At 42.6% G+C, this 22,739-nt stretch overlaps 1 protein-coding gene across 2 annotated transcripts in view; it reads right to left on the bottom strand.

Moving 5' to 3' along the window:
- Window positions 1-22,739, bottom strand: part of CPLX2 (complexin 2) — a 129,446-nt gene that overhangs the window by 39,005 nt on the left and 67,702 nt on the right. For both annotated transcript variants that reach the window (XM_030212466.1, XM_030212465.1), the window contains one exon: window positions 591-704. In XM_030212466.1, the coding sequence (XP_030068326.1) occupies window positions 591-621 (31 nt within the window). In that variant the 5' untranslated portion in view covers window positions 622-704. The remainder of the gene's footprint in view (window positions 1-590; window positions 705-22,739) is intronic.

Genomic DNA, 22,739 nt, shown 5'->3' with positions numbered 1-22,739 from the left:
TTTTAAATACATAGGGAAAGGTTACTTATCCTTTCAGACAGTACTAAGACTATGGAACACTGAGAAAGAATTTCATTCCATGCATAATCAAGCAGTGGAATTTGTTGCTGGAAGATGTGGTCAGGTAATCCTGCACAGCTGGGCTTGACTTGGGAAAGCCACTGCTCATTTCCTGGGAATAAGCAGCAAGGAACTGATCTCTTATGCTTATGTACTTATGATCTGCTGGAAAGGTCCTGATGGGCCGCTGAACTTGGATTTTTGGTGTGAGCTGGCATGACACTACTTATGCTTTTATGCAGGAGCTGTAGAAAATGCATCTGTTGAGTATGGATCATATGGTCATTGTTTTGTGTCTTCACAGCTTTGTATCATTCTCATATTGGTACAATTAAAGCGATCTCAACCAGAACAGAATCCAGATTTCTTGAATAATTACTTTTGAATGATCTTTGAGCATAACAATACTGATCCCTCCCGCCCATCCTGATCCTGATGGAAGAGTTTTGAGAGTGCAGAACATTGGCTCAGAGGTTTAGCAGTAATGGGACAGAGCGTGCAATGGGAGGATGCATGGAAGATGTACTTACCCCCCAAAGCTTGTTTCATCACAAAATCCATTCTCTGGCCCTGGTTAGTGGTTGCTCCTCAATGAAGAGATTTACATTCAGTGACTGTGGTGGGGTCTGCAGAGCAGGGATCACCTAGAGAGTAACAAACAGAGACATCTTACAGCCTGCTTATGTCTAACAGCTGACATTCGGATTTCAGTTGGAAGAAATAACTCAGTCTGGATGTGAAGTTGAAGTGGGTTTTAATGACTTTCACAAGACACAGTGAACTCACTCACTACTCTGCTTTTACCGCCTCTTCCCACACAGCTCGGCAGATTGTGGGTAGGAGAAGCTTCTCCTCAGTTTTTCATTGCTGAGTTTGGTGCTTGTGGGTCTGTGTTTATTTCTGGCCTCAGGTGAAGAGAGACAGGATATTTCGAAAGGGCTGCTTAGCAATGTTGATCCTTTGGGGAAGAGAAAGGAACTCAACCAGCAAAGCACAGGTTTGCTATGTACAGCTAATGCCATAATCCCATTAGGGCGCACAGAGAGAACTGCCAAGTTACCCAGTTCCAAGAGGGAGACTTTTTATCCAGTCCTGGTTTTAAACTTACATCCCAAAGCAGTGTGGCATTTGTAGTCCCTGATCGACCCATTGAAATCCAGACTGCAGGTTCCAAAATTCAACAAGATGAAGTTGTCAGAAATAAAATCTCCCTCCTGGAACTGGGTAACTTGGAAGCTCTGCACAGAATTCATATAGATAGTGGCAGAATGAGATTCCAGCTGACCCCTACTTGAAACCCCTTGGAACGGATCAACCCAAATGCTGGTCTGTAAGAAGGAGAGACCAGGTGGGAAGCATGAACTCACAGCCTCACCTCGGGCAGCAGTCAGCATTATCCCCTGATCTGTTCTACGTTGGAGCAAAAGGTATGAGGCTCACAAGCTTTAGAACTATCACAGTCACCCCATTTGGTTTATTTGGATGTGTCTTATGCAGGTCAGGGATCTAATAGCTTGTTAGCAGGGTGAGAGAGGGCTTTGGCTGTACACTTAATGCAATCAAACTCTCCCTTATCAGCACTTAAAGGCTGACTGACAGATAATTTGTAGGCTCATTAGCATCTGTAGTTTTCTCTTCTTTGCTGTCTATAAATACTCTGTAACTAAGCGAAGAGAAACCCGCTGTATCAGCAGTGAAACATGGCAAGGTTTGGGTATGGATACATTCTCGCTCAGAAGGTTCACAGTGGCACAGAATCACCCAATTATAAATGCAGAGCTCCCAATTTACCCAGTTCTAGGAGGGAGACTTTAGGCCAGTCCTGGATTTCTGACAACCTAATCCTGTTTCACTATGAAACCTGCAGTCTGGATTCAATGGGTAGAGCCAAGGACTACAAATCCCACACTGCTTTGGGATGCAAGTTTATAACCAGCACTGGCCAAAAGGTCTCCCTCCTGGAACTGGGTAACTTGGCAGCTCTGTGAATGGGCAGAGTCAGGTGCAAGGACCTTAGCCCAGGCTCAGTAACAGATCTGGGGATTAAGTCTTCTGACCTCTAGAAATATTTCTGATTACTGCATGAAAAGCCAGTGTTTCATTTCAGAGGACAGTAATAAAGCAACGCCAAGACAATCTAGTTCTTGGAGACAATTTGGGATAGCCCAGAGCCGATAGTATCATTCCCTTGGGATGTCACTTTACTCCATGTCATAAGAATAGAGCTAAACCCTGTTGCATGCATGGGTTTGCCATTCTGATTGCCTCATTGAGTTTCTCAATAAACTCAAAACTAAAAATCTATGACTGCAGTATGGATTAGCCTGGTCTTTATGACATGGAATCAGGTGTCAACCTTATCCTCTAGCCCAGGGGTTCTCAACCCAGTCCTTGGGACACACCCAGACAATCAAGTTTTCAAGATACCCACAATGAATATACATGAGATAGATTTGCATATAATGGAGGCAATACATGCAAACCTATCTCACGCATATTCATTGTGGGTATCTTGGAAACCAGACTGGCTTGATGTGTCCTGAGAACTGGGTTCAGCACTCTTGCTCTAACCCAGTGATTCCCAAACCTGTCCTGAGGGAACCCCAGCCAGTCAGGTTTTCAGGATGTCCACAAGGAATATGCATGAGACAGATTTGCATACCAAGGAGGTAGTGTGTGCAAATCGCTCTCATGAGTATTCATTGTAGATATCCTGAAAGCTTGACTGGCTGGGGTTCCCCCAGGGCAGATTTGGGAATCACTGCTCTGTCCACATGAATCCAGTACAGAAAACAACCTGTAATGTCACTAGCAGTGAGACAACTTGTCCCAGGTTGACAATGGTTTAACTAAGTTCAGCTCATGTCTCTTCAGAAACTTCCCTGGTAGTGCAGAATCTGAAAGTACAGAAAACAACCTGTAATGTCACTAGCAGTGAGACAACTTGTCCCAGGTTGACAATGGTTTAACTAAGTTCAGCTCATGTCTCTTCAGAAACTTCCCTGGTAGTGCAGAATCTGAAAGGACAGTTGGAAAACAAAGGGAAGGGAAGATTATTTTTGGATTTAGTTCACACTTTTTAGTTGTAACTCAAAGCACAAATGTAACTCAAGTTACATTTCAAAGTCTGAACTAAAATGGAAAACTGGAGATCAGAAAAGTGTGGTTTATTTCTCAGATAACATTTTCTTTGTTTACAATATTTTAACCTCATTCCTTTTACATTCTAAGCAGCTCACAAAGCACACAGGAAATAACAGTCTGACAAACATGTACATAATTCACTGCTACTTCCTCTCACACAACATTGTATCACAATCATAAAAACGCTACTGTAAATAAAGCAGTTTTAACCTGTCTCTGAAGTGACAGAACACCTAGATCCAATGTAATTCTGACAGGGAGTTTGTTCCACAATCTTGGACCTAACACTGAAAATGCCTAGTGACATACTAATAATGCTTGAGCCATTTATTTAGAACTAGGAAAAAAGGCCTGTTTCTGACACAAATGAAATGGGCGCTAGCAAGGTTTTCCTCGGAGTGTGTGTGTTTTACAGAGTGAGTGTGTGATACAGAAAGAGTGAATGTGTGAGTGTGTGTGACAGCGCGAGAGTGAATGTGTGAGTGTGTGTGCCAGAGAGAGTGAGACTGTGTGTGTGTGTGTGTGTGTGAGTGTGTGAGAATGAGAGTGTGTGCCAGGGGCCCCCTCCCTCCAAGTTTCAGGGTCCGCCCGCGCCCCCTCCCTCCCAGTTCCAGGGTCCGTCCGCCCCCCCTCCAAGTTCCAGTGTCCGCTGTCCCTCCCTCCCACCCACCCACCCAGTTTCAGGGTCACCCCCTCCCTCCATCCCACTTTCTGGGTCTGCCTGGCCCCCCTCCAAGTTCCAGGGTCTGGCCACCCACCCTCCAAGTTGCAGGGGCCACCCACCCAGTTCCTGGGTCGTGGGCCGCCTACGCAGTTCCTGGGTCGTTGCCCCCCCCCTCTCCCTCCCTCCCAGTTCCAGGGTAGTTGCCCCCTCTCTTTCCCACCCCTCCCCTCCCCTCCAGCCACCCACCTGCAATGTTGTGAAGCTGACTCCGTGGCTTCATTGAGGTTAAGGGTTCGTAATTTTCGTCAGGTTCGTCGCTCTGTAACCATCTCTGTCGGCCCTGCCCTCGCGCCTCTGATAGGTCCGCCGCCCTTGACGTCAAAACATGATGATGTCGAGGGCGGCGGACCTATCAGAGGCATGAGGGCGGGGCTGAGAGAGATGGTTACAGAGTGACGAACCTAATGATCCTTACGAACTCTTCACTTGAAGCCACGGAGTCAGCTTCAGAACGTTGAAGGTGCCTTTTATTATAGTAGAGATTAGCAGCAAATGCAATAGAGATGGTTTGAGAGAGTGAGCAGATGGGCAATTCATCAAAAGAGCCCCTAAACAAGGTGAGAGAAGTCCACACAAAACTTTGAACATCAAGTACTGGCAACCAATGCAACTTACACCAGACTGGGATAATGTGCACATAGGGGGAAATTGTATAATGCCACTGCAAATTAGGCATTGATAAAATTCAGCATCAAATGCTATTTCTGGAAAGGGCATTCCAGGATGAATGCCCAATTCCATGCTTAACTTTGGGTGTGAGGTCTCATACCAGCTGAAACCTGGTGTAAATCCTGGTGGGCAAATTGAGTGCAGATCCCCGCTGGTCTGTATCACTGTGTACATTTTTCATGAATGCCCTGACCTGGTCATGCTCCTCCCACAGTCATGCCTCTTTTTGAGTTGTGCACAATCCAGTTCAGGAACCCACTGTTACAGAATAGCACAGTGCCCAAATTATAATTAATTCCAGTTAAGTGCCTGCTGAGTCCAATAATTAAATCATTGGAGCCCATTAACTAATTATTTTGGGCACCGATCTGGGATCCACACCTTTATAGAATCATAGCATATTGTAGGGTTCATGTGGTATTGTCAGAAAACCACCAAGTAATGTCACTGTCCAAACTACTGTACAAAATTCTTCAGTGTCCAGTAATCTCTTGAGGTGTCAAAGAAGCCATAATTTGCCAGTGCCATTTAAAGGTCAACTGTACTTCTAAATAATTTCCACTTTGACAGTGGGAAGTTGACAAAATCTCACATCAAGCATCTGAGGTGAAGCAGTCCAGTATGACATGTGCAAAATCAATAATTCTGTCTTTCATAAATTCAGAACCAAATTGTTTTCAGTCAACCAAGTCTTCTTGTCTGTACAACTAGCTATCACAAGTAAGGGTCAATCCTAAAAGGCAGAAATATCAAGACGTCATCAGCATAAATATGGACGTGCACCCAGTCAGACTGTATGAGTCTACAAATGTTTAGAACAGCCTTGGGCTTGGCTATACTTACACAAGAGGAAACATCATGTAATGTACAAAGTGATCTGCAGCATGGGGAGTGGATGCCGCTGACAGCCGGGACTGTGTGGTGGGTCACAGGCATAGAATTTAACAAATGCTGCTTTGGGACTTTTTCAGGATGCTGATAGATTTGCCTCCTGCTTAGACAACTGCAGCCTGCTCTTTCACAGTCTCCCTCTGAGCCATCTTTTTTTTTTTTACTACAATACATTCATAATTCAGCTGCACAATTTATCTTCCTTCAGCATGGCTATTTAATGTCGCTCCTCAAATCACTACACTGGCTCCACATCTGATTCTCTTCCTCACTTCACAGTAACTTTACTGCTTTCTAAACCTGATTTCTCTCATGCACTGTCAATGTGGATATCCTGAAAACTGGTCTGGCTGTAGGGTCTCTGTTCAATGGGCAAGTCTCTCTTATTTGTGCTTTTTTCCTCCATCATCAGCTCTCAGCTCTGTGCTTTCAACCTTGGTATGCAAATCTATCTCATAGTAACATAGTAAGTGAAGGCAGATAAAGACCTGAATGGCCCATCCAGTCTGCCCAACAGTCACATTCATTATCCATTCATGATTACATCAACAATAAATGTGATATTATATACTTTATCACGAGTCTTTCTTTGGCATTTCTGGGATGTGGACCGTAGAAGTCCACCTGGCTCTGTCCTTATGTTCCACCTACTGGAGTTGCCATCAAAGCCCACTCCAGCCTATCCAAATCTGTCTTGTCATTTGTGGAACTAAGACTGTAAAACTTTGCCCAGCACTGTCCTCGGTTCCAGCTACTGAAGTTGCCATTGAAGCTCTTTCCAGCGTAACCTAAACTCGATTGTTATATACAGACACAGACCTACGAAGTCTGCCTGACATCTGCCTTTAGTTCTTTACAGTTGGAGTAGCCGTCCAAGTGTCACTCACACATCCACCCCTTGCAGCCATTTAAGGGTTTTTAAAAATGTATTTTTGTTTTCTACCATCTATTTTCTAAATAGAGTTCCTTTGTGTTCATCCCACGTCCATGCATATTTATTATGAATATCCTGAAAATCGAACTGGCTGGGTATACCCTGAGTACTAGGTTGAGAAACACTGCCCTACACTATACAACTAAAGAAGTTCCTTTGTGTTCCTGTCACCTGCTTGGCTCTGCTACTGCTGCCCTCTCCCCCTTATACTGCAACACTAGAGGACTTGCCCTGTATTCCTGTCACCTCCTGGGCTGTTCTCCCCTCTCCACTCTATTCTGTAACACTAGGGAGTTCCTCATGCTCCTGTAACCCCCTGTCATTTGTTCTTCTGCAACAGAGGTACAGCCCTGGCCTTCTGAGAACACTTCCACTTTATACTTCAAATCCTCTTGCTGAAACTCAGAAATGTACAGAAACATAAAAGCCAGTTCTGTGGGTGTCAGTGGGTGCTGGGCACCCCCCAGTATTGAGCAAGCTCCTTGATTTTGTCCAGGGAGCAGTCAATTGTGTTGTGTTTGATACTCCCTATTATTTTGAGATGTTGGTGCCCACACAATGCCGGAGAGCTCTTAGGAAAGCTACTTTTTAAAATCAGTTTATGTGAGTAAATTGACTATTTTAAAAGTGCTCACCAATGTGCAGGTAAAAATGGAGGAATTTCTGGGTGCAGGTTTAGGGCATAGTAGTGTTTTTTTCTTTCATTGGTTTCAGAAAAGAACTCAAAGAAATAGATTACATTACATTATCCTCAATCTTACATTCCACAAGTGGATCACAAAAAAAGCAAAAGCCTGCACATACAGCTGGGAAGGTACAAAAACAAACAACCAGAATCACACAATGAACCTTGTATCCTCATACCACATATTTCTTTAACAATATAATTTTAAGTTGCTTACAAAACAACAAATAATTTATTAAAGAACAAAGAAACGAGAGAAGAGAGTTCCATAATGAAGGAGCCTAGTAAGGAAGAGAAGATGAAAACTGTCTTATATACTTAACCAGTTTAATTGAAGGAAATAATAAAGAATCCTGTCCTCCATCATAAATGTCTGTGGGTATTAGTGAAAGAATTCCTGTAGTCTCTCTTGTGGGTAAAACACACCTGTGCACTTTGTAGGAATTATGGAGAGATTGGTGGTGGCCCTCCTGATGAATCTGAAATATTCTTAGAGAATAAACGGCTCCTTTGCTGTTTTCTTCTGAATCTCAGCCCCTTTACTGTCTTCTCCCAAACCTCTTATTCCTGGTCTAGCCCCAGTGGCAGTGCAGGGTGCTGGCTTACAGGAGACCTGGGCTCAGTTTTCAGGCTTCCCAGAGCTGGAGGCCCTGCAGACTCAGTGCTCACATCCCTCAGGAGGAGACTTCATAGGCAAACTGGGAGTTCCAGAGGGAATCATGATCTGTGATCCCTGACCAAAATCCACTGCTCAATGGGAGAGGCTGAGGTTTAAAAAATGTAGGCTCATTATTGATTTCTCCAACTGAACGAAGAGCAAAGAAGGAGAAGAAGGGAACAACCAGTCTAAAATTATCTTCTCTATTCGCTTACTCCTGCAGGAGATCCTCACATCATCTTATTCTGCTTGTGTCATCTTCAGTTGTTGCTATGGTAATCACTGTGATGTAATAGAGAAGTGTGATATCACAAAAGGATTCCAAGCACTGAGGCTTTATGACAGGAGATGGCATGAGCCTCTCTGGCCCATTCTGTGGGCTGGTCAGTGGGAGGAGCTTGCCACCATATTGTCTGACCCCAAACATTCGCAGATGCTATTAAAAACAATAGCAAACTTGTGAGGTTTGTGACTGCCTATATATAGGTTTTTTTTTTTTTAATTTGAAAGCTTCCCATATGTAACCCGAGGGTTTTTTTTTTAACCTCTGGGAGGTCCTGGGGCATGAGCCACAGTTCGCGGGTGCAGGTGCAGGTGCTCCAGAGCAGCAGACTTGTTTTTGAAGCCACAGGAGGCTCGATTTTTGTAGTGAGGCAGCTTTAAGAAAGGCCTCACCTTGGGTTACATATGGAAAGCTTTCACATAATTAAAAAAAGCTGTCAAATAAAAAAAAAACATAGGCAGTTAAAAACCTCACGTTTGCTATTGTTTTCAATAGTGTCTGTGAGTACCACAAAATATGGCAGCTGCTTGGGGGAGATGGCTTCAACTTTTTGACGTCATGCCGTCTCCTGTCATAAAACCTTCTTGGGCCATGCAACCTTGTTTCCATGTGATCTTTACTAGTAAAATATGGTTGGGAAATGTTACTATTTCCAAAGCAAACTATGAAGCCTCAGCAAGCATTTAAAGACAGGCCTTACATATGAAATGTTCACTTTACTTTGAATTTTTAACACGCTGAATTAGATCTCTTCAGATGTTAGGAGGGTAATCAGAAGATGTACATTCTCTTAATCAGGACCAACATTATGCATATGTATGCGCACATGCAGTGCAGTAGAAGGGATAGGCGAAGGAGACTGCAAGCAGCATCCTATAGGTTAGGCAGCCATGCACTGCATGCAGAAGTCAATAGCTGCAGAGCCACTCTGTCACTCCTTCCTCAGGAGCAACTGAGACCCTGGTGCAGCTTCCTTTTAAAATAATCCAGCTGTGACGTTTGTACTTGACAAACAGATCTATGCTGTTGCCATTGTTGACTATAGCTCTTTTACAAACCTTAGCAAAAAAAAAAAAAAATCTCTTTAGCTCCAGGCAACTCCAAGAAATGTTTTGTTTTATTTTTCTGGCTTCCATAGGAGCCAACATTTGAAAATGATTGGTTATCCCTGGAGACACAGAAGAACTTTCTTCAAGCCCCCATAGAACTATTACCAACACTTCAGTTCTTGACTCTTCATTATCCTATTACAATCTCTCCCTTCCCCCCCTCTCTTTTGTTCACTCTCTCCTGTTAATATTTAGCTTGTACTTATGACATTTTATTCATGATTTAAATCTATTAAACTTTGAAATCAATTTGTGGACATTGTTTCTAAATGAACGCTAATCTTTTCTCACTTATTTCTTGTAATGCTAAGGCCCTGATACATCAGAATCCTGAATACCAGTCAGGCCTGGTACAGACTGGGATGGCACCCATGGAAAAGGTTAATGTTTATGGACTGTGGTCCAGCAAAAGGCACATAGAAAGCAATTCTGAGGTAGGCATCACTTATGCATGTGAAAGGTACCATTAATTGACAGTTTGGCACCTTTGGGGTCCTTTTACTAAGGTGCACTGAAAAATGGCTTGCAGTAGTGTAGGCGTGGGTTTTTGGCGCTCACTGAGCCATTTTTCAGCACGCCTGTAAAAAAAGGCCTTTTTAAACTTTTTGCTGAAAATGTACATGCGGCAAAATCAAAATTGCCGTATGTCCATTTTGGGTCTGCGACCTTACTGCCAGCCATTGACCTAGCCGTAAAGTCTCACGCGGTAATGATATACATGCATCAAATACCACTTGGTGCACGCCAAAAACAAAATTACTGCAACAGCCACGCGGTAGCCGGGTGGTAACTCAATTTTGGCATGTGTTGGGTGCACATAGTGTAAAAGGGGCCCTTTTGTGCACTACAAGCTGTTCTATAAGTACCATTGCGTCTAACTGCAGGTGTATTATGTGAGCACAGCATGGTAAGGCCATGGACGTATCTCTAAGTTTATATTCGATGCACCTAACTTACATAGCAACTGACAAGGTGTAGGAAGGCCCTGGCTTATACTAGCCTTCAATGCTGGCTTATACTAGCCTTCTACAATGGAATCCTGGTGTCAAGATACCCTCATAGAATTGCCAGTAAGTACACGGCCTTGGGGTGAGTAAACCAAAGAATAGATTTCTACCACAGTCTCTTCAGGTAAAATTCCCAATGCCTTCCCGGTACTGTTTGCTATTAACAGACCTCATTATCCAGTAGGCAAGAAATGGGTCCAAGTTCTGGGAAAGTCTCCTCTTTCATTTCCTGAATAAGGAGTCTGCAGCCTGCAGGGGTCTGTGAATTGATGGGGGAGACAGGGCGTGACTCAGTGATCACTACATTTAGTGCTTCTATATACGACAGTTCTGCGGGGCCAAGAAGAAGCTTTTCCAGTGCCGGGGTGGAGGTGGGGATGGTGGTATGGAGCATTTAGGGTAAATGTGAGGGCTTTTATACCAGAAACTCTTCTTAGCATTCAGCCCTCAGTGGCTCCAGGTATATCTAGCTCAATAAAAGTGCCACACGCAGCAGAATGAACATTATATTGAGCCCAGGAACTGCAAGTCAGAAAACAGTCAAAAATACTCATAAGGAATTCATGAGGTACATTTACACAGCAATTTTCAACTCCCTTTTAGCCTATTCCTTCCCATGGAAAAATGCCTGTCATGTCACTCAATAAGATATTTATTTCATGGTCTCTGTATATTCTTTTACAAGGAGACAATTCCTGGCAAAAACGACATTCCACTTAAAAAAATGTCTTAGTGCTTTCCACCTTATTTCTTATACATAGGGTCAGATTTCCCACTAGGAAGAGTAGACACCTGCCTAAGGCACCAGTTCCTCTTTGTGGCTCTTTCTCTCAAGCATCACTCAACTTGAATGACAATGACATAAGGACATAAGAATAGGTATACTGGGTCAGAGCGATGGTCCATCTAGCCCACTATCCTGTTTCCAACAGTGGCCAATCCAGGTCACAAGTACCTGGCAGAAACCCAAATAATAGCAACATTGCATGCTACCAATTCCAGGGCAAGCAGTGGCTTCCCCATGTCTGTCTCAATAGCAGACTATGGACTTTTCCTCCAGGAATTTGTCCAAACCCTTTTTAAATCCAGATACGATAACTGCTGTTACTACATCCTCTGGCAATGAGTTCCAGAACTTAACTATTCATTGAGTGAAAAGATATTACCTATTTGTTTTAAAAGTATTTCCATGTAATTTCATTGAGTGTCCCCTAGTCTTTGTACATTTTGAAAGAGTGAAAAAACGATTCACTTTTACCCATTCTACACCACTCAGGATTTTAGAGACCTCAATCATATCCCCCCTCAGCCATCTCTTTTTCAAGCTGAAAAGTCCTAACCTCTTTAGCCTTTCCTCATATGGGAGGAGTTCCTTCACCTTTATCATTTTGGTTGGTCTTCTTTGAACCTTTTCTAATTCTGTTATATCTTTTTTTGAGATACACTGACCAGAATTTAAGGCAATACTCAAGGTAAGGTGAGGTTGTACCATGGCGCAATACAGAGGCATTGTAATATTCTTGGTCTTATTTACCATCCCTTTCCTAATAATTCCTAGTAACCTGTTTACTTTTTTGGTCATCACCATACACTGGGCAGAAGATTTCAGCATGGGTGTCTTTTTCTTGGGTGCCGACTCTCAGTGGACATACCTCCTTAAAGGTTCAGGACTAGAGCAGCAGCATCCGGAGCCTTGTAAAAAGGAATCAGCACCGTGGGGCAGTTCTGATGAAACGCTGCTACCACACCAAGCTGAACTGTTGAAAAGATGCTGTTGTGACTGTAGGAGGTGATGGTGCCCCTTTCACAAGTTCAAAGGACCCTCCACAGCCACTTCTGCATTCTTGCATGGAAAGCAGCCTTCTGTCAGTCTTTGCTCCTGTGTCTATGGGCAACTAAGAGTTAAATCTGATCTGCTTTTATAAGAATACTCTGTTCTATCAGTCCCTATTCAGAATATATAAAACTTCATTTTTATATGGTCCCATGAGGTGACCAGGATTCCTATTGAAGACTTATTCATTAGAATATGTTTCTCATGTTAGCAAAACAAGGAGATGAATTTGATACAATAACTGATTCCAGTTCACTGCTGGTACTCTCTTCCATTTCTCCCAGTCACAAACATGCCCTGCTGCTGTAAACAGGTCAAACATTATTTTTAAATAATAACCAGAAACAACAGCTCATCAGATTCCTTGATGATGGGTCTCTTTTACCAGCCCTTACATACAAGCAGTGATAGCCCCTACCAGTAGGGAAGAATCACAAAACTACAATACCTCCATGTTCATGTGCACGACACTCTACGCTCGAGGTACAGTCACCCAAGTGCCACCTTACAGTTATATACAAAGGCTGAACAAGACCGTTGCCCCCCGCATTAGAAATACTTATTGGTAAGCTGACCTTTACTCATTTGTGAACCTATTGACATTATTAACACATTTGTGTTTTGCATAATCTTTACATATGAAGATATAGAACCAACAGATCAACTTGTGGACAGAAAGGGCAGTATTAAAAGTCATTTTTGCATGGAAGCAGTATTTTATGCATGGAAATAGGAGTTTATAAAGCTGTGTGTTTGTAGCTTTTTCCAGATACTGCATGCTCTTGTTGGGGGAGGAATTTGTATTTATGGACATCTTTATGAAAATACATGAATATGCAAATACATTAGCCCACAAAACTTGTGCATGGTCAAGAGCTGGTGTAAATGTTGGTGCACAGGATCCCTGGGGTAATTTTCATTGTGGAAGCATATATGTTTATTTTGAAAATACACCAGTACTCAACAGGGCAAACCATGTGAGTGTACTATTCATGCATGCAACTCAATTATAAAGTAACTCCTTCTCCCCAAATTAGTTAATGCAATTCTAAACCAAGCAAAAGGAAAATAAAAACAGCAATGGTCTGATCAATCTCATTTCTATGCTAATTTCAGTAAGTACATTACATGCATCCATCTCTTCACAGGTTTGCTTTTTCCAGTGAAGCATTCTCAGTTACTTTGTTCATTCAGAACTCCAGCCATGACAAAGTCTTCTTGAAAAGCACTCTGGTTAAAAATATAGCAGGCAGCAACTGATTTTTAACCTGTAAGGTGAGGAGCGACCATCTTCCCCCCAAAAAACGAAGAAAAGGGAGCAACACTAATTATAGAGATGAATTGTTCAACTGTTAGTCAAGGGTCTTGCATAAACCTACAGCACCATTTCAAGTGGCTAGAGTTAGTCCAATAAAAATGGTATCATCTTATCTTCTTTTTTATGTTTTGTTTTATTTTTATTTATTACATGTAGATAGAGGAACCAATTAGCCAAATCCTCTCCAGCATGAGGACCTGGTTATTTTTTTTTTTTTGGGGGGGGAGCAAGGGCAGGATCTGGTTAGTATGATGGAGGTTCTATAAACAGTAATTTTCAGTTTTTGCACAAGATCAATATTTGTTTGGACATGCACAGAGTAAGAATCAAATTTTTAGAATCGATTGGTCTGAAGGTCCATATTTCATTTATTCATATATTGATGAGGGAGAGCTTTCAATCTCATATCAGATAATGGCATAATGTCTCATTTCTTTTGAAACAGCTCTTTGGAAAATGCCTTGATTAGATTTAGCAAAAAGTATGACCTGAATCAAAACAAACATATGCACACCATAATTCCCTGCACACACTACAGATGAGCATGCATGCAAGCTTTGACACGTACATTGCAACTAAATCCCAGATGTTTATATAGAAGAAAAGGAAAATAATAGTTGAGGTTATGTACTTGATACTAGGTTTCACATTAGGAGTCACAACCCAGGAAAAGGATCTAGGTGTCATCATGAACAAAAGGTTGAAATCTTCTGCTCGTGTGTGGTGGTGTCCAAAAAAAAATCAAACAATGTTGGGAATTATTATGAAAGTAATAGAGAATAAAACATATCCCAAAAAAGATGTAGCAGAATTAGAAAATGTACAGAGAAGGACGACCACAATGATAAAGAGGATGGAAAGGTTAAAGAGGTTAGGGCTCTTCAGCTTGGAGAAGAGATGACCAAGGAGAGATATGATGGATGCCTATAAAATCTTGAGTGGAGTGGAATGGGAAAGTACAAATTGCTCATTCAAGAAAATACAGACTAGAGGACACTCCATGAAGTTACAAAGTAATACACTGAAAACAAATAGGAGAATATTTTTTCCACTCTTAATGGATGATGGTGCTCCTTGAGTGGTTGTCTGATCAGGTAGACATGCGTATAAGATATTTCTGTCTTCCTACTTTTTACTCAAGTACCCCCCTCCCTCCATATGTAAAACATGTTTAGCACATGGAGACTATTTTGTAAAATTGTCTCTTTATACATGTACTACTGGAAAGGTATTGCTGCAGTACTGCTTCCTAATAGTATCTGACATTTTGTTATCAGAAGTAAGATAGATTGTTACTTGAACTCTCTTGTACTAGTAGAAATGTATCTCAAAATGGAAGTTGAAATTTGAGGAGATTCAAATGCTTCCTGGAAATTGTCCAGGAATTACTGCTTTAGGTGGTTAATCCAGTTTGAAACTGAACTTAAAATGGTGACATTATGAAGTGTTTTGTTTTCCCCCCTCACACATTTCAAGATGGCTGCTGAGTGAAAACCGAAAGTCCTAAGATGGAATGTTCGTTATTTTGATTGACAGTTTGCTCAGTAGGGATTGCTGGGTGTATAGATATGAGAGACAGTGATAAGTTAAAATTAAACAAAAATCTGGGTCATAAAGAAAGAGGTACACAGGTTACGGGTGTCTTAGGCAATCAGAAAGCCATCTCAGTCACTTTCATTTTCTAAATATCTATTTAGAAAAAGTAAAGTTCTGGCTTTAGAATAGATTGTTTGGGGTGGGGGTGGGGTGGGGTCAGTTCAGTGCCATGTCTTAGGTCATTTGTGTTAACAGATTTATAGTTATTTCCTTTAGATTTCTCTGATTTGTCCTATACCATTCCTGATTTTTTCTCCTTCTTTGTGGTCTAATTTAATGATTGTTTTTTCTGTTATTCCTCATATATGTTTCTTTTCTGTATTTCTGGTACAAGAGTTACCTTGTGATATATTGTGAAAATTAATAAATAATAATAATATACAAAGCAAAGTTCATTTCAAGAGCCTTCACAAAGTTGGTTTTAGTTGTTATGAAAAAAAAAAAAGTGTTAGAAGTGATATTTGTAGCAACGCTAATGCCTCTCCCCTGCACAAGAGTAGTAGTCAAACCGTACAGATAAAACAGGACTAGATATTTGCATTCATGTTGAAGTAAAATGGATAAAAAAGTCTGGTAGTCATGTTAGAGGAAGTTATCAAGGTGAGCTTTTACCACACCTTGATGTATCATAGACCTTCAGGTTGCTGACTACTGTGGCAAATGAATAATGATGCTTGTGAGCCACCTCGAAAGCAGCATTATTCCAGCAGCATCAGGCCTCAAATCCATGGCCTGATGCTCTTGGCCTGCATCATCTAGGTGCCGCGGTGCTCTCCCCCCAAATCCCTGATGCTCACCCACCCCCAATCAAGCCCCCCAATCTGGACCACCTCCAAAGCAAGTCCCCCAATCAACCACTCCCAATCAAGCTCCCCCATCTGGATCTCCTACAAATCAAGCCCCCCCAATCAAGCTCTTTACTAATGAAGCCCCCCAATCAAGACCACCCCCTGTGCAAGCCCCACTGTTGATGAGCAAGCCCCTCCACGCTCATGGTCCTATCTCATTCCTTGGTGGTTTAGTGGGTCCCCTTGCAGGAGCAATCCCCAGTCACTGCTGCCCTTCCAACACCAGCAGACAAAATGGCCCCCTAGAGGTAGTCTCGTGGTACTTTCACTAAGGGATATGAAACCCAGCATTAAAGCCCCTTAAGCCTTGATGAGGGGCTAATAAAACAAGTTATATTGCCCTAATGTAGCTTGATAACATTCCCTCTTACTCCACTTTAAGGTAATAAATATTTCTATATATTTCAAAAATAAGCCTGTTTCACTTTGTATAAAGCAGACCAAAAACAACCCAAAATACATCATTTTTTTGTTTATTTTTAAAGGTTTTACACATGGTATTTACAAATAACACATGTAACAAATGAAACAAAAAAAAAGATGAATTTGGGAAAGAAACCAAAAGAAAATAACTAAAGTACAGATCCTTAAACTGGACATCTGACTACTGTAGATTTCACTCAGTGAAACTTGAAATGGACTAAAATCCAGGCTTTATGGAGTAGCTTTTTGTCTTGCAGTTTTCAAATGATTTTATGAACTTGACACATTAATTCTATTGTTTATACATTCTGCCCCCTTTGGTACAACATTATGACCTCTTGAAGCAATACGTTACAATCGAAGTGATTGGTAAAGGAAGGGAAATACTGTGCATGGTAATTTCATATTTGTTAATTTCTCTTTCCTGTTATCTTCTCTCCACTCCTTGTATACAGTGAAGTTGTGTGTGGTGGTCATGTCATGCAAGTTTCCTTTTCAGAGTCATAGGACCATTGAATTTCTGCAGCTCCTGCCTGCTTAAACTGCTCTCAGTAGGCCAGCTGCCAATATGCATAACCAGACAGTGCAACTGAATGTCAGCTCTGACTGGCCATTTGAAAAGTTGACAGAAGGGCATTCTGGAGGCAGAGTTGGGGAGGAGTCGATACACTCCCTTCCCTCCCAAACCAGCCACTGATGAAGCCCCCTAAGACCAGGCCCCTCCCCAATCAAGATCCCCCTGAAACCAGGCCCCTCACTGCGCAAGATCCACCTACATTTCTGGTGGTCCAATGGAGGAGTTATCCTGAGCAGCAGTGATTCCGTCTTGCTCTTGACCCTAGTGGCTGTCACCAACTCTAATGGTACTCTTGTAAAGTTAACTCTAGAGGTCAGGTTGGAAATCTCAACAGCTGAATAAGTAATCAATGGAAGTCCAAAAAGAGGCAACTTATGTCTCCTGTTGCAACACTGTTGAAAGACACCAGTGAACAAGTTCCAAAAGTCAGATCTGCTAAGTATAAGGAGACCTATCTTCAAAGTGATTTGCAGACTGTAATGGTATTTGATAATTCTAAATGCAGGGAATAATATTTACTTGAGACCCCAGATGCAGGCATATGTTTATGCTGAAACACAGCTATGTCGGGTCATATAATTGATACTGGTAATAAAGAATACTTGGTAAAAGGTAGGTCTTTCTTTTTTTAAAGAAATGGCCATGTGGCAAGTGAAGCACTTGCTGTGCGGCCATTTGGGGGGAGAGCCTTACTGCCACCCATTGAGGTGGTGGTAAGAGCTGCCACTCTAACCTGGCGGTAACCGGGCAGCACGCAGCACTGCCCGATTATTACCAGGTACACACTAACGCTACAAAAATAAATTAATATATTTTTGTAGCTCAAGATATGATGGTGCACTGGGGGTATGAACTACCGCCAGGCTGCTGCATTAGCCTGGTGGTAGTTCCTTTTTAGTGAGCAGTAAGCCTGCATTGGGCTTACCACCATTTTGTAAAAATGAAGAAATCAAATGGGAGTGTTATCCTAAAGCAAAATGCAGGAGAAGACAAGGCAACTGGAATCTGCAGATGGGATTACATGTTTATTGATTAACAGTAGTGTGACCAGAAGTGGGGGTAGGGTGATGACATGGTGCCATCCACCAGAAACGTACACACAGGTAAGGCAGCCTCAGTCTGCAGCAGCTTCTGGGAATGGTTTATATGCACATCTTCCTGTCACCAATAGTCTCTTTTCTGCACTCTTCGGTGTGTACCACACACACAGCTTCAGTACACTCAGATTCCACAATTGGAAACCTGGTGGTCAGAGCCCAGCATTTGATGCATACATCTTGTAGATATATATGAGAACAACTGTCACGTATTTTGAAATATACCCCTGAGAACATGCTAAATGAAAGTTTACACAAGCTGTATCCTACACAAAACATTTCCATGAACAGAATAAAGAATTATGAAGTCATGCAACAACACTTCAATTGGCATCAGTGATCCCCTATATCTGATCCTTTCCTACCTTGTCTTCTCTCTCACAGACAAATACATAATATTCTTGATATTGTCTGTCTTTGTACGTTTGATGTTAGCTGCCATGGGGGTATGCACAACTGCTATAGCATTTGCTAATTACACAGTGCATATGCATGGTCGGTTAGAGTAACTTGTGCAGTGGCCACAGGAGGCGGGGCCATTTTATGGGCATGGGCTTTTGTCATATGCATCATCCATTTCTTTTCTTCACTTCTTCCTGGTAATTTGTGGCAACTTTGCTAGATGCCAAGACTATAAGGGGTCAATGGGGCTGCTGAGTTCAGTCATGCAGAGCCACAACATGACACCATGACATGAGAAGACTGGTTGTGGAAATAAATGTAGGGCTTCTGGGAAGCACTAGAAGCAGATTTAAATTTGGATCTTAAATATATTATTTGCTTTTTCTAAATCTGAGCTAAAGGCATGTTACAGTCAGGTGCTCAAGTTACTTCCCTATGCAAGTGGACTTACAATGTAAGCTGCACCTTAGACAACGCAGGGTGAACTCACTTACCCAAAGTCACAAGAAGGATCAATGGGTAAAGCAGGAACTGAGCCTCAGATTCTCAGCCTGCTTCTCTGGTCATTAGGTTGTTGGTGTAGTGGTGATATTCAGGCCTCTGTCTGGAGAAGGTGATGAACAAGGTATCAAGTCACTTTCAACTGCATAAATGGTAAGCATAAGTATAAAAGTATTGCCATACTGGGAAAGACCAAAGGTCCATCAAGCCCAGCACCCTGTTTCCAACAGTGGCCAATCCAGGTCACAAATACCTGACAAGATCCCCCAAATAGGAAGCCATCCAAACCTTTTAAAAACTACGCTAAGCTAACCGCCTTTACCACATTCTCTGGCAACGAATTCCAGAGTTTAATTACATGTTGAGTGAAGAAAAATGTTCTCAGATTCATTTTAAATTTACTACATTGTAGCTTCATCGCATGCCCCCTAGTCCTAGTATTTTTGGAAAGCGTAAACAGACGCTTCACATCTACCCGTTCAACTCCACTCATTATTTTATAGACCTCTATCATATCTCCCCTCAGCCGCCTTTTCTTCAAGCTGAAGAGCCCTAGCCACTTTAGCTTTTCCTCATAGGGAAGTCGTCCCATCCCCTTTATCATCTTCATTGTCCTTCTCTGCACCTTTTCTAATTCCACTATATCTTTTTTGAGATGCGGCGACCAGAATTGAACACAATATTCGAGGTGCGGTCGCACAATGGAGCGATACAAATGCATTATAACATCCTTATTTTTGCTTTCCATTCCTTTCCTAATAATACCTAACATTCTATTTGCTTTCTTAGCTGCAGCAGCACACTGAGCAGAGGGTTTCAACGTATCATCAACGACAACACCTAGATCCCGTTCATGGTCCGTGACTCCTAACGTGGAACCTTGCATGACGTAGCTATAATTCGGGTTCCTCTTTCCCACATGCATCACTTTGCACTTGCTCACATTAAATGTCATCTGCCATTTACATGCCCAGTCTCCCAATCTCGTAAGGTCCTCTTATAATTTTTCACAATCCTCCCGTGATTTAACAACTTTGAATAACTTTGTGTCATCAGCAAATTTAATTACCTCACTAGTTACTCCCATCTCTAGGTCATTTATAAATATGTTAAAAAGCAGCGGTCCCAGCACAGACCCCTGAGGAACCCCACTAACTACACTTCTCCATTGAGAATACTGACCATTTAACCCTACTCTCTGTTTTCTATCTTTTAACCAGTTTTTAATCCACAATAGAACACTACCTCCTATCCCATGACTCTCCAATTTCCTCTGGAGTCTTTCATGGGGTACTCTGTCAAACTCCTTTTGAAAATCCATATACACAATGAGGCATATTTTCAAAGCACTTAGCCTTCCAAAGTTCCATAGGTTTCTATGGAACTTTGGAAGGCTAAGTGCTTTGAAAATATGCCTCAATATCAACCAGCTCACCTTTATCCACATGTTTGTTCACCCCTTCAAAGAAATGTAGTAGATTGGTGAGGCAAGATTTCCCTTCACTAAATCCATGTTGACGTGGAGGGGCATAATCGAACGGGGTGCCAAAGTTTTCCTGAGGATGTCCTTGCAGCACGGCCCGGCGAAGGGGCGGGGAAACCCATATTATCGAAATAAGATGGGCGTCCATCTTTCATTTCGATAATACGGTCGGGGATGCCCAAATCTCAGCATTTAGGTCGACCTTAGAGATGGTCTTCCTCGATTTTTGGCGATAATGGAAACCGAGGACACCCATCTCAGAAACGACCAAATCCAAGCCATTTGGTCAAGGAAGGAGCCAGCATTCGTAGTGCACTGGTCCCCCTCACATACCAGGACACCAACAGGGCACCCTAGGGGGCACTGCAGTGGACTTCAGAAAAAGCTCTCAGGTGCATAGCTCCCTTACCTTGGGTGCTGAGCCCCTCCAAACCCACTACCTACAACTGTACAACACTACCATAGCCCTTAGGGATGAAAGGGGGCACCTAGATGTGGGTACAGTGGGTTTGTGGTGGATTTTGGAGGGCTCACATTTACTACCACAAATGTAACAGGTAGGGGGGGATGGGCCTGCGTCTGCCTGCCTGAAGTGCACTGCAGTATCCACTAAAACTGTTCCAGGGACCTACATACTGCTGTCATGGAGCTGGGTATGATATTTGAGGCTGGCATAGAGGCTGGAAAAATATTTTAAAATTTTTTTAGGGTGGGAGGGGGTTAGTGACCACTGGGGGTGTAAGGGGAGATCATCCCTGATTCCCTCCGGTGGTCATCTAGTCAGTTCGGGCACCTTTTTGAGGCTTGGTCGTAACAAAAAATGGACCAAGTGAAGTCGCCCAAGTGCTGGGTATGATATTTGAGGCTGGCATAGAGGCTGGAAAAATATTTTAAAATTTTTTTTAGGGTGGGAGGGGGTTAGTGACCACTGGGGGTGTAAGGGGAGATCATCCCTGATTCCCTCCGGTGGTCATCTGGTCAGTTCGGGCACCTTTTTGAGGCTTGGTCGTAACAAAAAATGGACCAAGTGAAGTCGCCCAAGTGCTCGTCAGGGATGCCCTTCTTTTTCCATTATCGGTCGAGGATGCCCATGTGTTAGGCACGCCCCAGTCCCACCTTCGCTACACTTCCAACACGCCCCTGTGAACTTTGGTCATTCCCACGACGGAAAGCAGTTGAGGATACCTGAAATTGGCTTTGTGGAGGAGTGGCCTAGTGGTTAGGGTGGTGGACTTTGGTCCTGGGGAACTGAGGAACTGAGTTCGATTCCTGGCACAGGCAGCTCCTTGTGACTCTGGGCAAGTCACCTAACCCTCCATTGCCTGCCGCATTGAGCCTGCCATGAGTGGGAAAGCGCGGGGTACAAATGTAACTAAAAAAAAAAAATTGGCTTTCGATTATGCCGATTTGGGCGACCCTGGGAGAAGGATGCCCATCTCCCGATTTGTGTCGAAAGATGGGCGCCCTTCTCTTTCAAAAATAAGCCTGTTTGTCTCATTAATCCATGCTTTTGAATATGCTCTGTAATTTTGTTGTTAATAATAGTCTCTACCATTTTGCCCGGCACCGACGTCAGACTCACCAGTCTATAATTTCCAGGATCTCCTCTGGAACCTTTTTTTAAAAATCGGCATTACATTGGCCACCCTCCAATCTTCCGGTACCACGCTCGATTTTAAGGATAAATTACATATTACTAATAATAGCTCCACAAGCTCATTTTTCAGTTCTATCAGTGCTCTGGGATGAATACCATCCGGTCCAGGAGATTTGCTACTCTTCAGTTTGTAGAACTGCCCCCTTACATCCTCCAGGTTTACAGAGAATTCATTAAGTTTCTCCGACTCGTCAGCTTTGAATACCATTTCTGGCACCGGTATCCCATCTAAATCTTCCTTGGTGAAGACCGAAGCAAAGAATTCATTTAATCTCTCTGCTACGGCTTTGTCTTCTCTGATTACCCCTTTTACTCCTCGGTCATCTAGCGGTCCAACCGATTCTTTTGCTGGCTTCCTGCTTTTAATATACTTAAACATTTTTTTACTATGTGTTTTTGCCTCCAACACAATCTTTTTTTCGAAGTCCCTCTTAGCCTTCTTTATCAGCACTTTGCATTTGACTTGACATTCCTTATGTTGTTTCTTATTATTTTCAGTCGGTTCCTTCTTCCATTTTCGGAAGGATTTTCTTTGAGCTCTAATAGCTTCCTTCACCGAATCCTACTGCTTTGGCCTTTGCAGTGCTGGAATAGGATTGGGCTGGGGAATGGGAACTGAGAGTGTTAGAATTATGCTGACAGAAGAGAAAAGAAAAGGTTGGACAGGAGGTTGACAGTGCTGGTCAGGCTGGAGAGGGTGATAAGATTGCTGGGGTTAGGCTGAGGAGGGGAGATAGAATGTATTGGGATTTCACTGGGGAATGAGTGCATTGAGCACCTGCAATCTAAAATATATGCCACTGAATTTTCAACAGCTCTGGCTTGTCACATAGCAATTA

The sequence above is a fragment of the Microcaecilia unicolor genome, chromosome 8 (genome assembly GCF_901765095.1).
Source record: "Microcaecilia unicolor chromosome 8, aMicUni1.1, whole genome shotgun sequence".
In the NCBI taxonomy this organism is placed as follows: Eukaryota; Metazoa; Chordata; class Amphibia; order Gymnophiona; family Siphonopidae; genus Microcaecilia; species Microcaecilia unicolor.
This window is presented reverse-complemented; position numbering and strand designations above follow the sequence as displayed.